This window comes from Ornithorhynchus anatinus, chromosome X5, assembly GCF_004115215.2.
Source record: "Ornithorhynchus anatinus isolate Pmale09 chromosome X5, mOrnAna1.pri.v4, whole genome shotgun sequence".
NCBI classification, from domain to species: Eukaryota; Metazoa; Chordata; class Mammalia; order Monotremata; family Ornithorhynchidae; genus Ornithorhynchus; species Ornithorhynchus anatinus.
In genome coordinates, this window is record NC_041753.1 from 28,049,460 (window position 1) to 28,062,626 (window position 13,167).

A 13,167-nucleotide genomic window follows, 5' to 3' on the forward strand; every position below is an offset into this window, starting at 1 on the left:
AGCAAAAGCTTCAGAATAACAACTCTGTTATAGTGTACTCACCCGTTCATTCATTCAATCGTATTTATTGAGCGCTTACTGCGTGCAGACCACTGTACCTCCTGAGCGCTCAGTACAGTGCTCTGCACACAGTAAGTGCTTGATAAATACAATCGATTGGTATTTATTAAGCACTCCGTGCTAAGCGCTGGGGAAGATACAAGTAGATTTGATTCAGTTCCAATTCCACGAGGTGCTCGCGAGGAATGGAGAATAGATATTTTGTTTCCATTTTACAGATGAGGAACTGAGGCACAGAGATGTTAAGTAACATGCCCAAGGTCAGAGAGCAAATAAGTGAAAAAGTTGGGACAGGAGCTCCCAGGGCCCTACTCTTTCTACTTGACCACGCTGCCTCTCTTCTATTTTCATCTTTCCTGAAGAATCAAATGAATGTAGTTGTCATTACCTTAAAAATATGTGGTTGATTCTCCCTAGAATCAGTGGTATTTATTGAATGTTTACTCTGTTCAGAGCACTGACCTAAAGGCTCAGCAATGCAATAGGCCTAGTAGTTGCAATCCCTGCCCTCAAGGAGCTTACCAAGCTAGTCAGGGAGACAGACATTAAAATAATTTATAGGTAGGGATGCAACTGAGTGTAAAAATATGTATGTAAGGGCTGTAGTGAAAGGTTGGGAGTACCTGCAAGTTGAGGGATATGGACTGTAGCGTATAAGGTGAGAAGCAGCATGATCTAGTAGGAGGATTACAGGACTGAGAGTCAGGATCTGGGTTCTAATCCTGACTCAGCCCCTTGCCTATTACGTGACCTTGGCCAAGTCACCTAACTTCTCTGGGCCCATTTCCTCATTTGTAAAGTAGAGATTCAATGCCTGTTCTTCCTCCTCCTTATACTGTGAGCCCCATGTGAGACAGGGATTGTGTTCAACCTGATTAACAAATAGTACAATTATTCTCCTTGATGTGGAGATGGTGGATGGGTGCCATTGGAGATTTCTGAGGTGTGGAGACGTGTGCAGAATTATTATTTTTTTTCTTTAGAAAAATTATAGGTGAAGCAGAGTGAACTATGGCCTGGAGTGGGGAGACGCTGGAGGCAGGGATGTCAGTGAGGAGGCTGATGAAGTAACTGAGAGATTGGGCGTAACAAGTGCTTGGACCAGTGTGGTAGCAATTCGGGTGACTAGGAAAGGACAAATTCTGGAGATGTCGCGAAGCTAGAAACAGTTGGATTTGGTGACTGACTAAAGATGTTTGATTCATGTTTTCTGTTAAATCCATGTGGAATGAAATTAACTTCATTTTTGGTAACTTTGAAAACGTTAAGTTACTCAAAATGAACCAGACGGTTTAAGTGTTGAATGGAACATTGAATAAACAGCTACATTGAGATAAGCGCATCTCCTAAATAACCACAATCCCTGTGAAATAGTTTAATTTACCTCTTTTTTCCAGTATGTAGCAGAAGATTGGATTTTCGTGAAATTTGCTTTGTCTGTTGTTTTTCATAAAAAATACATTTCTGGAAAATATACAGAGATGAATAGTGGTTTTAAATTATGCCCTTTGGCTCTTTTTGAAATTTAATTTGCGGCAGGATGAATTAGAAGAGAATACATGGACTATCTGATTATTCAAACACGTCTTCTATAGTCAGTAAATTCTCATACCTTCCATTAATACCAACAGGTAATCCACCGGATGGATTTTCTGAAAAATTTTACCTAATCGTGATTGAGTGCACCCAAGACAATCGTTCGCTACTACATATGTGGAATTTACACTTAAAATCCATTCCAGTCTCAATGGGTAGGTTTTTTTTTTCTGGTATAAACTATATTTTAAAGTATAGTGAGTAATAAATGTGTGAAAGGAGGCATATTTGTTAAAGCTCTTCTCCTTTAATGTAGCTAGCTATTTGGTGGAATTGGCAGCTAATGGTCTCAGAATAGTGTTCATGCATTGCCTTGCCCAAAGTATACTGTTGCAATTACTTTCATATAGTTACCTCCATGTCAGCAAGTACATTGAAGTCTTTTGCAGTACTTTTTTTGTGTTTTGTTTTTGAAGCATGAGGGAGTTAATTTTGAATTACTTAGAATTCCAGAGTAGGAAGCGATCTTGAGGACATCAGGTTCTGCCCATACTCTCCAAGCAGATGGAAGCCTATTTTATCTAAGGAGGATTTTTTGTAAATTTTCTAGGAATGAAGATTCCATAACCTCCTTGCAGTCCAATGATTCATTTTTTAAATATATATAATCAAGAAATACTTCCTTTTGACGTGTTTTTAAAGATGATCTTCTCTGATGACAGATTCTGGAGCTTTTTATGTTTTAATATACCGTGTTCTCCATTCTAATAGATGAGAAGCTTGACAGCAGTGTACCCGAAGCACTGTTACAACAGGCACAGGTGTATTCCTCTTCTCCAGAAAAGATCCAGTCCCCTTTCGTACAGAAGTATCAAGCTTGCAGAGCTAACCTTCAGAGTACCAGCAAATTGAAACTTTCTTCAGAAATGGTTTACAGCCAAGAGCTGAATTTACCAGCAGGAGTTGAAATAATCAGTGTTAAGCCATCAGCAGGTTTGTGACTCCTAAGCAGAAAAAAAAAAGTAAAAACTTTTAGAATGCGAGAAAGAATGTCTGTCTATAGAACTTTCATCTTCACTTTTGAAACCACAAAGAAATAGGAATAAATGTCTCCTCCTCCATTCTGTAAACTCCCTATGGGCTGGCATCATGTCTATCGATTGTAGGGTATTGTACTCTCCCAAGTGCTGGATATAATGCTCTGCAATCAATAAATATCAATCAACCAGTCACATTTAGCGAGCGCGTACTGTGTGGAGAGCACTGTGCTAAGTGTTTGGGAGAATACAATATAACAGAATTGGTAAACACATTCCCTGCCCTCAAGGAGCTTATAGTCTAGAGAGGGAGACGGGTATTACAATAAACTACAGATGGGGGAAATCAGTCAATCAGTGGTTTGAGCACTTACTATGTACAGAGTGCTGTACTAAGTGCTTGGGGGAAGTACAGTATAACAAAGTAACAGACACATTCCCTGCTCACAACGAGCTTACAGTCTAGAGGCAAAGGATACGGGTATGTATATATGGACCATTGGTTGATTTCACCTTAAATGATATTTTAATAGACATATGTGTTATTACACAATTTTTACTATGAAATTTAAAGGGTTTTTTTGTTTTTATTTTAGCCATTCGACTGTTAGGCTTCCACCTTAGGTTTATTTTTTTTAAGAAAGCCAGTGCTTAGGCTCATCAGACTCAATGCCTTTTCACTTCTGTCCTTCTGGGACATGAAGGGGATGGAAAACCAGCACCCCAGTATCTGCCTTTGAAGCTTATTCCGATTTCGTGTTGAAAGGGGTTTGTTTGATCGACTCTAATGAAAGTTATTGTTTTTTAAAAAAAACAAAAAAACACCTACATAGTTGCGGAAACAATTGAGCAGCTCCAAATGGGGCTCAAATTTTGTTGACATTTTAGGAGATCTGGAAGAAAATGGGAAAGGGAGTGCATCAACTCATTAAAAACAATTCATTTGATAGTTAATCTGTTGCATTGTCGGTTGTTCCCTACATCTGATAATTTCTCATTCTTTATACAATCTGCATCATTTAAAATACATTATGTTAATTTTAGGCTTTGCCTTATACTCACTGTACCAAAAAACATCGTTTGAAGTTTGATTATTGTTGGCCGTGTTTCATGCTTGTTGATTTGGCATAAAAATGAAATATTTATGAAATTAAAGCAGTGTCCCCATTTTCTGCCTTCTTTCAGTATAAATGTGGAAGTTCAGCAAAGCCCTGTTTTTCTTTATCCACATCTCAAATCGCAATTGTTCCTTCAGGTTTATAGCTGAAGGCCATTCGTGTTGGCCTGCTTCTCTCAGAATAAATTTGAGCTTTATGTTTTTGGGTTTTTTTTTCTTTCTCAAAGAATAAAAATTCAGTTGATTAAAAATGTAGGTCCAGGAGGGCTTATTTTATGGCCAGATTAATTTTTGGTTTGCTCTCCTTGCAGGGCATCTGAGTTCCTCTTCAATATATCCTGTTTGTAGTGCCCCTTATTTACTGGCAACCTCATGCTCAGATGAGAAGGTGAGATTTTGGAGATGCAGAGTGACCAGCGAAGAAGCCGTCACTTCGGAGAGTACTGGAATCACGATGGATACGTATATTTGGGAAGAATGGCCATTACTCATCGAGGATGGACTTCACAGTAGCAGTGTTGTAAATATACCCGGCAGGCCCATTGAAGTTAGCTGCGCGCACACAAATCGTTTAGCCGTAGCATACATGCAGACGGCGACTAACAGTAGATCTTCCCAAGGCTTTATGATGCACGTCAGTATTTTTGAATGTGAATCTACAGGAGGCTCATGTTGGATTCTGGAGCAGACGATCCATTTAGATGAACTGAACGTAATGCTGGATGCTGGCATTGGGATCGATAGCAATTTAGTGACTTACAGTAAGCAAGAGGTTTATTTGTCTGGTAAAGAGAATATTTTGCCAAGCACAAAGCACTTGGTTCACTTAGACTGGATGTCTCGAGAGGACGGTTCGCACATCCTGACCGTAGGAATCGGGCCCAAGCTCTTTATGTACGGACAGCTGGCTGGGCGGATTCAGGAACAGAGCGGGAAAGAGAGCTCGGCGCTTCCACTCTGGGAAGACAGCAAAGGCACGTGTCTTTCCAAATTCGTATTGCTGCGGTGCGTCGACTTGATCTCGTCTGTAGAAGGATCGCCGCCGTTCCCCGTCTCTCTGTCGTGGGTACGCGATGGCATCCTCGTTGTGGGGATGGACTGCGAAATGCACGTTTATTCTCAGTGGCAGCCGGCTTCCAAACAAGAGCCTGTCGTCGCAGATTCGTGTAGCGGGAGCACCCCCTCTCTAGTCAGTTTAATGAAACAGAGCAGTTCGTCCGGTTCCGGCCTACACCCACCAAAGAAACCTCTGACCAGATCCACGACCAGCCTCGCGCAGAAAATCTGTGGCAAGAAAACCGCATTCGATCTCACTGTGGACATGGAAGATTCGGGGCTTTTCGAAGCGGCTCATGTGCTGTCCCCGACTTTACCTCAGTATCACCCACTGCAGCTCTTGGAACTCATGGATCTTGGCCGAGTGCGTAGAGCCAAGGCCATCCTGGCTCATTTGGTCAAGTGTATCGCCGGGGAAGTTGTGGCTTTGAATGAGTCTGAATCCAATCACGACCGCCGACTCCGGTCTCTCACTATCAGTGCCAGCGGTAGCACCACAAGAGACCCCCAGGCGTTCCACAGGACAGACAATACGGATTACACAGAGATAGATTCCGTTCCTCCCCTCCCTCTCTATGCTCTTCTCGCTGCAGATGAGGACAGCTCACATTCTCTGGAAAAGCCTCCCCACAAGAGTACCTTGGCTAAACCAAAGGAAGTACCTGGGGAAAATTACGACGAACTCTTTCGGATCGCAGCCCCGACACCAGACTATATCGACGTATTGGAGGTAGACGAAGAAGATGTAAAACCCGAGGTCATCGATCTTTCTCAATACGGTCCGACTTACTTTGGTCCTGAACACGCCCAGGTTCTTTCGAGCCATTTGCTTCGTTCGAGCTTGCCAGGACTCAACAGGATGGAGCAGATGTCACTGATGGCCTTGGCGGACACCATTGCGACAACCACCACTGATATTGGAGAAAGCAGAGACCGAAGTCAAGGTAAAATTTAATTGGATTTGGCGGCTTTGTGTTTCTTGGTTCTGGTTTTGTGTGTATGTGGGTGTGTGTGTGTGAGCCGCATGTCGTAGTGGATAGACCACGGACCTGGGAGTCAGAAGGTCATCGGTTCTGATGCCGGCTCCGCCACTCGTCTGCTGTGTGGCCTTGGGCAAGTCACTTCACTTCCCTGTGCCCCACTAAACTCATCTTTATAATGAGGATGAAGACCGTGAGACCCACGTGGGTCGTGGACCACGTCCAACCTGATTTGCCTCTGTCCTCCCCAGCGCTTAGTCCAGTGCCTGGCACAGAGTAAGCGCTTAACAAATGCCATTATTATCATTATTAGTTAAAAAAAAAATTTGATTTTTCTATGTAGATTGGCTACTAGTATTTAAAATACACAAACATCCAGCCCCAGCTGGTATCATTTTGACTCTCCCAGACATTCTACGCCTTGGCCATTCTACTTGATGGATGTCACCCCCTGAGGACTGTCAGAAGATCATTTTCTCCAGCAGAATGGCTGGCTGTCCACCAGTCTTAGTCTTCTGGATATCTCCTCCCCACACTCTAGACCCAAGTGGGGGGACTGGAAGGGGATGCAGCTAAATGGGGGGGTGGGGGGCCAGCTAACCCATCAAGCCCCGAATCAATCCAGGAATCTGCTCAAGTCCTTGTCACAAGATCCCTCTTAGGGCTCTGAGAGGGACCCAGAGGATCCAGCCATAATTGAAATCTTTCCAATGAAGCCAGGTAATACTGGGAATGGGAGAGATGGGAGAGATTCATAGGAGGAGAAAGGGATACATGCCAGGTTTGGAGTGGGGAACGAGAGGGGAAACGCACACACCAGACCGTGGTCTAGAGGAAAGAACATGCTTCTGAGAGTCAGAGGACCTGGGATCTAGTCCCGGCTCTGCCACTTGCCAGGTGCATGGCCTTGGACAAGTCACCTTTAACTCCTCTTTGTCCCAGTTTCCACATCTGTAAAAGGGGGATGAAAATACATGTTCTCCCTCCATCTTAGACTGTGAGCCTCATGTGGGACAGGGACCGTAACTGATGTTAAATTTTTTTACACCTATTCCAGCACTGGGCACCCAAGTACTTAATAACTACTCTTATTATTATGGCTTATATTAGTAATTCATAAGTCAGCTAGAATCATACTAATTTTCTAGTTCTTCGGTTCATATTGCATGCCCTGTGGTGTTGTAGATGCTCGTTGCTATGTTTAATCTGTACTCTTTATAAGAAAAACTGATATGCCTTCAGAATTCTCAAAGTCCTGTTTATGGTCATAGGTGGAGAAACCCTTGATGAATGTGGGTTAAAATTTCTTTTGGCTGTTCGGCTACATACATTTCTCACAACTTCCCTACCGGTGTATCGAGCTCAGCTGTTTCATCAAGGTAAAAAAACTACTACATAGCTATATTACTGAATTGGATGTTTTCCAAGGACATGAATTTGGAAAAAAAGGAATTTCTATTCAGATACGCATGCACAGAGTAGGACTAATTGCTAAAATGATAGAGATGATTTCTGAGAGAATTTTTCTGACTTGGCTTAGCTTAGACATGTCAGTCAGATAATGATATAGTAAGTTTGACGAATCACAAGTACTGAATGTTAATTTTCCTTTCATTGTCACTTCTAGTCTTAGCTTGGGGGAATAATGCTAGAGAAGAAAACAATGTCATTTTGTCTGCAGTGTAATTTCACCATCAGTCCTTAATAAATACTCAGTTTTAATTCTCAATTGACGAGGCCAGAATAGTTTCGTCCTTTAACATTGTCCTTCCTTTTCAGTTAAAAATTACTTGAGGGAAGTTGTATTTACCTGAATTGTATGAAGAGAGTCCAGGGTTAATTTCACTCCTTTAAGGCTGAGATTGCATCACTGCTTGAATATGTACTCTACATTTTCAGTGCCCTACTTAGCAACAGGGCAAACAGTGCGGCCTGGTGGAAAGAACACGGATCTGGGAGTCGGAGGACCTGGGTTCTAATTCCGGCTCTGCCACTTACCTCCCGTCGTGTGACCTTGGTCAAGTCACTTAACTTTTCTGTACCTCAGTTTCCTCATCTGCAAAGTGGGGATTCAATTCTGAACTCCCTCCTACTTAGACGGTGAGCCCCCTGCGGGACCTGATTAGCTTTTATCTACCCCAGGGCTTAGTACAGTGCTTGGCACACAGTAGGCGCTTAAGTACCACAAGTATTATTATTAGGAACTGTGGCATCCCACAGTGCTTGGAGGAGCCTTGACTCATGATTAGTGAGTGGCATATTGGTACTAGCTCACCTATAATTGACTACTTATAAAGTTCTCTCCATGATGTACACCACTCTTACGGCTATGAAGGCAGGAAAAAAATGCTCGTCTACTAACTACCCCTAGACGTAGTTGGGATGTGGGCAGATGGTAGAGATTATGATTGAGGAAAGAGAACGCGTCTACTCATTCTCTTGCATTGTAGTCTTCCAAGCACTTAGTACCTTGTTCTGCACAGAGTAAGTGCTCAGTAAATACCATGGATTGATTGGTCTGCCTGCCAAAAGAGAAGCAGCCCCAACCACTCCATATTATAGCTCCAAATCCATCTGGCCTAGATGGGAGAGACTTCTCATTTCAAATCGAGAGAGAAAATCATTTCTGGTAACTTTTAGGTATTCATTTGGACATTTGCTATCCTCCCCGACCCCATGGCACTTAGGTACATATCTTTAAATTTCTCATTACTAATTACTTATTTACTCATATTATTATTTGTCTCCCCCTCTAGACCATAAGCTCAGTATGGTCAGGGAACGGGTCCGCTAATTCTGTTGTACTCTCCCAAGCATTTTGAACAGTGCGCTGCACATAGTAAGTGCTGAATAAATGCCATTGATTGATGGATTGATTCATGTTTGATTTCATTTTTCTCTGGCATTGAGGGATCTAAACTCCTTTCTTATGCTTGACTATCTTTTAGGCTTGTCAACTAGCCATTTTGTCTGGGCCTTTCATTCAGTAGCAGAAGAAGAACTGCTGAACATGCTCCCTGCAATGCAGAAGAATGATCCAACTTGGTCTGAACTCCGAGCAATGGGGGTGGGATGGTGGGTTCGGAATATCTCCATTCTGCGAAGATGCATAGAAAAGGTAAACGTTGCGAATTCGGTACCCAAAAAAAAAACAACAAAAAACTGAATGGTCATCATCCTTGATTTTGTTTTTGTTCGGTTTCTCTGTTTAAATGGAAGCTTCCCAATTTTCCAGGCAAAAAGTGCTTTTTATTCCTCTTCCCTCTCAAGCTTGCTTTCTGGTGGTGACTGCGAGTGTAAGAAGTACTAAGCTTTCTGGAAGGTGAATCAACCAACAGTGTTTATTGGGGGCTCACTCTTTGCAGAGCACTGTACTAAGTGCTTGGGCTTCATCTTAACCCCCTCCCCAAGGCTCGCTGGGAAAGGAGGAGAAATAGTAGAAATAGTGTTCCTTCTCGCTCCCCAGTGCCACTTTCGCACCACTCCACCTGCCCCCCACCCCCAAATCCCTCTCTTTCCCTTCCTTTTGAAGCCCTTCTCTTTGAAGTGCTTAGTATGGTGCTGTGCACACAGTAAGCGCTCAATAAATACAGGTGAATGACTGAAAAGCCCTGTATCATCCGTGGCTCATGGTCATCTACCACCCCCCAGGCCCCACCTCCAATTCTTTGAACCATTTTGATCCCTTTCCTACATTCCTTCTCTCTTTCTCCATCCCTACACTGATCCGTGGGGACTTCAGTATCCACACAGATCTTCCTGATGACCCTTCTGCTGACTGCCGTCTATCACTCCTCAAGTCCTCCTACCTCCTGCTCCACCCCACCTCGCCCACTCAGCAACCTGGACACACAGTCACTCTCACCATCTCTGGTCTGCCACAACCTCTTCACCTGCCTTCTCACCTACACACCACCTACCGGCTCTACCCCCTTCCCCTCCCCACAGCATTTGTATATATTTGTACATATTTATTGCTCTATTTATTAATGATGTGCATTTATCTATGGTTCTGTTTATTTTGATGCTATTTATGCCTGTCTACTTGTTTTGTTTTGTTGTCTGTCTCCTCCTTCTAGACTGTGAGCCCGTTGTTGGGTAGGGATTGTCTCTATCTGTTGCCGAATTGTACTTTCCAAACGTAAGCGCTCAATAAATATGATTGAATGAATGAAGTGAATGAATGAAAACTGTCCTGTTCCCCCTCCGGTCTTCTGACTTCATCCAATTTTCTCAAGTCGTCTTGCCCCATTTAGCCTCTGTACCCAAATTACACTTTCCCTTGATGACCAAATTGACGCCCTCAACACCACCCTCTCTACTGAACTCAATGCACTCGCTCCCCTATCCCTTCGTTGCTCTCATACCACTAACCCTGGATCTCCTCCACAGTCCACTTTCTTTGCTCCTGCACATGCTGCTGGAGGAAATCTAGGTATCTAGAAATCTGGATATCAGGCCAACCTGCTACCACGTTGATCCAAGCACTTATCCTATCCGGCCTTGACTTCTGCATCAGCCTCCTTGCTGACCTCCCCACTCCAGATCATACTTCACTCTGCTGCCTGGATCATTTTTCTGCAGAAATGCTCAATCCATGTTTCCCCAATCCTCAAAGACCTCCCGTGGTTGCCCATCCACCTCTGCATCAAACAGAAACTCCTTACTATCTCCTTTAAAACACTCCATCACCATGTCCCCTCCTGCCTCACCTCGCTACTCTTCTACTACAACCCAGCCCTCACACTTGACTCCTCTAATGCCAACTTACTCACTGTACCTCGATCTCATCTATCTCTCCGCCAACCTCTCTCCCACATCCTGCCTCTGACCCGGAACACCCTCCTTTTCATATCAGACAGACAATTACTCTCCCTTATTGAAGGCACATCTCCTCCAAGAGGCCTTCCCTGATTTTCCTTTTCTTCCACTCCCTTCTGCATTACCCTGACTTGCTCTCTTCATTCATCCTCCCTCCCAGCCCCACAGGACTTATGTATCCATAATTTATTTATTTGTATTAATGTCTGTTTCCCCCTCTGGACTCTAAGCTCGTTATGGGCAGAGAGTGTGTCTGTTTTATTATTGTGTTGTCCTCTCCCAAGTTCTTAATACAGTGCATTGCACACAATACGTGCTCAATAAATATGACAGAGTACAGTAGAGTTAATAGACATGATACCTGCTTCAGGGAGGTGACAATCTAGCGGAAGAGTTCCAAAAGAGGGAATAACATTTCATAGCACCATCAAAAATGATTTTTGTTGACTGAAGTCTTTCGGGATCCCTTTATTTCCCCAGAAACTGGGATTGTAGCTCAGATTTTTTGATGTGCTTTTCAAAGTTTGTATTTATTTTGTCCCACCTGCAGTCCCTCTCTTTGATTGCTATTTCTGACTAGATGTACTCTTGTGTTCTAGTCACTAAAGAAAATATTACGTTCTGATTTATTTTTCCACGTAGCATACGTTTTAAGAATCTAGTTTCTTGACCGCTTTGCCAGCGTTAGATTGGCTGATCGTTTAAAACCACTAATAAAAGTGATGGCCCATTTCGGGTGCAGTGTGGCCTAGGGCAAAGAACCCTGGCCTGAGACTCAGAAGGACCTGGGTTCTAATCCCACTCTGCCACTTGTCTGCTGTGCAACCTTGGGCAAATCACTTCACTTCTCTGTGCCTCAGTTGCATCATCCGTAAGTAGGTACTGCGGTGCAGAAATCAGGACCAAATCGGCTGCTCAGGATGAGTCTTCTTGTATCTGCTGAATATGAAATTACGGCCATTTGTTCCGAGTAGTAGATGAGGTTTTGACATGTATGGTATGTTTAATGCTAGCATTAATTGGAGGTTTGTTCTTTATCCTTTTAGATATACCAAAACCAAACATTATTTGGCAATATAAACTATGTTTTACAGAGAAAAATAATTGTAATAAGGAAACTACGTAAAAAACACTATGTAAAGAACGCATTCTTTGTGGGCAGGGAATGTGTCTGTTATACTGTGTGATACTTTTCCAAGTGCTTAGTACAGTGCTCTCTATGCAGCCAGTGCTCAATAAATATGATTAATTGAATGAGTTTTGTCATTTTTTTGTGTAATAACTTATAAAAATGTAATTTCCACACACAGGTGGCAAAAGCAGCATTTTATCGAAAGAATGATCCATTAGATGCTGCCATTTTTTACCTTGCAATGAAAAAGAAAGCTGTGATTTGGGGACTGTACAGGTAGGGAAGAGAATTCTTAATTTCAGTTTTCAGAATTTAAGATTGATGCATGACTTGAAGTTCTTCACTTTTTGTGTAACTTTGCAGCATTGTCCAAGGACTTTATATGCTGTCATTTTGCCTTCGGTTTTCAGTAAACAGCATAAAGCAAGATTATTTTCATTTGCCATATTTGTGATGAAAGGACACAATATGCTTTGATCTTTAAATTGTATTAAGTACATTAAATCAGATTTCTTTTTCAAGAGGCATGATATGTTTCCTCTTTTCCCTCAAGAACTTTCCAGATGGTAACTCTCAGGTAAGAATAGGTGACTGCCATACGATGAATAGGCCCACATAAAGAATATCCCTCCGTACTCTCTGTGCCTCTAAATTATGAGCTGGGAATAATTTGTCCGGGAGTGAGACTGAAGGACCCCGGTTTGAGGTTTTGGCCTGTCTTGTTCAGATCTGGGCAATCCCCGGATCCTCCAGGGAGGATTCGAGTTGCCTTTGGGCATTCCGTACCCAACACCAGTTAGCCTGGGACATCTAGGATTTGCCCTGAAGTGGCCTTTTGTAAAGACTCAAACTTCCCGATGTCTTACAGCCTGGTATGTCCAGATCTCTCACAAGTCATCTGGATTTTGTCCACTGGCTCAGGGCATCTCTAGAACCGAACTAGCCTGTGGCGAGTTCTATGGGGGAAGATCAATCACTCAATCAGTGGTATTTATTAAGTGCTTATTACATGCAGAACACTGTTCTAAGCGCTTGGCAGAGTACAGTGTAACAGAATTAGGGACATGTTCCCTGCCTATATCGAGTTTACTGTCTGGAGGTATCCTTCCCACCTGTACTCTTGTTTGCTTTCGCCTGCTACTACGAATCCTTTTTTTTTTTTTTTTAGTGAAATCTGGGGATTAACAAGAGGTAATTGAGTTTTCATTTGTTTATTGAAATTGCCACAGTCTTAGATGCCCTACAAAATTGACCAGTATTTAATCAAACTCTAAATTTGGTGGTGAAGAGCTGTGGGTAGAAGCAGCGTGGATTAGTGGAAAGAGCACGGGCTTGAGAATCAGAGGACATGGGTTCTAACCCCGGCTCTGCCACTTGTCTGCTATGTGACATTGGGCAAGGTACATAACTTGTCTGTGCCTCAGTTAC

General features: G+C 42.9%; 1 protein-coding gene across 3 annotated transcripts in view; it reads left to right on the forward strand.

The window, feature by feature from the left end:
* DMXL1 (Dmx like 1) overlaps nucleotides 1-13,167 on the forward strand; it is a 153,342-nt gene that overhangs the window by 68,364 nt on the left and 71,811 nt on the right. For all 3 annotated transcript variants that reach the window (XM_029056093.2, XM_029056092.2, XM_039910825.1), the window contains 6 exons: nucleotides 1,692-1,811; nucleotides 2,368-2,589; nucleotides 4,062-5,750; nucleotides 7,058-7,165; nucleotides 8,735-8,904; nucleotides 11,918-12,015. In XM_029056093.2, the coding sequence (XP_028911926.1) occupies nucleotides 1,692-1,811; nucleotides 2,368-2,589; nucleotides 4,062-5,750; nucleotides 7,058-7,165; nucleotides 8,735-8,904; nucleotides 11,918-12,015 (2,407 nt within the window). The remainder of the gene's footprint in view (nucleotides 1-1,691; nucleotides 1,812-2,367; nucleotides 2,590-4,061; nucleotides 5,751-7,057; nucleotides 7,166-8,734; nucleotides 8,905-11,917; nucleotides 12,016-13,167) is intronic.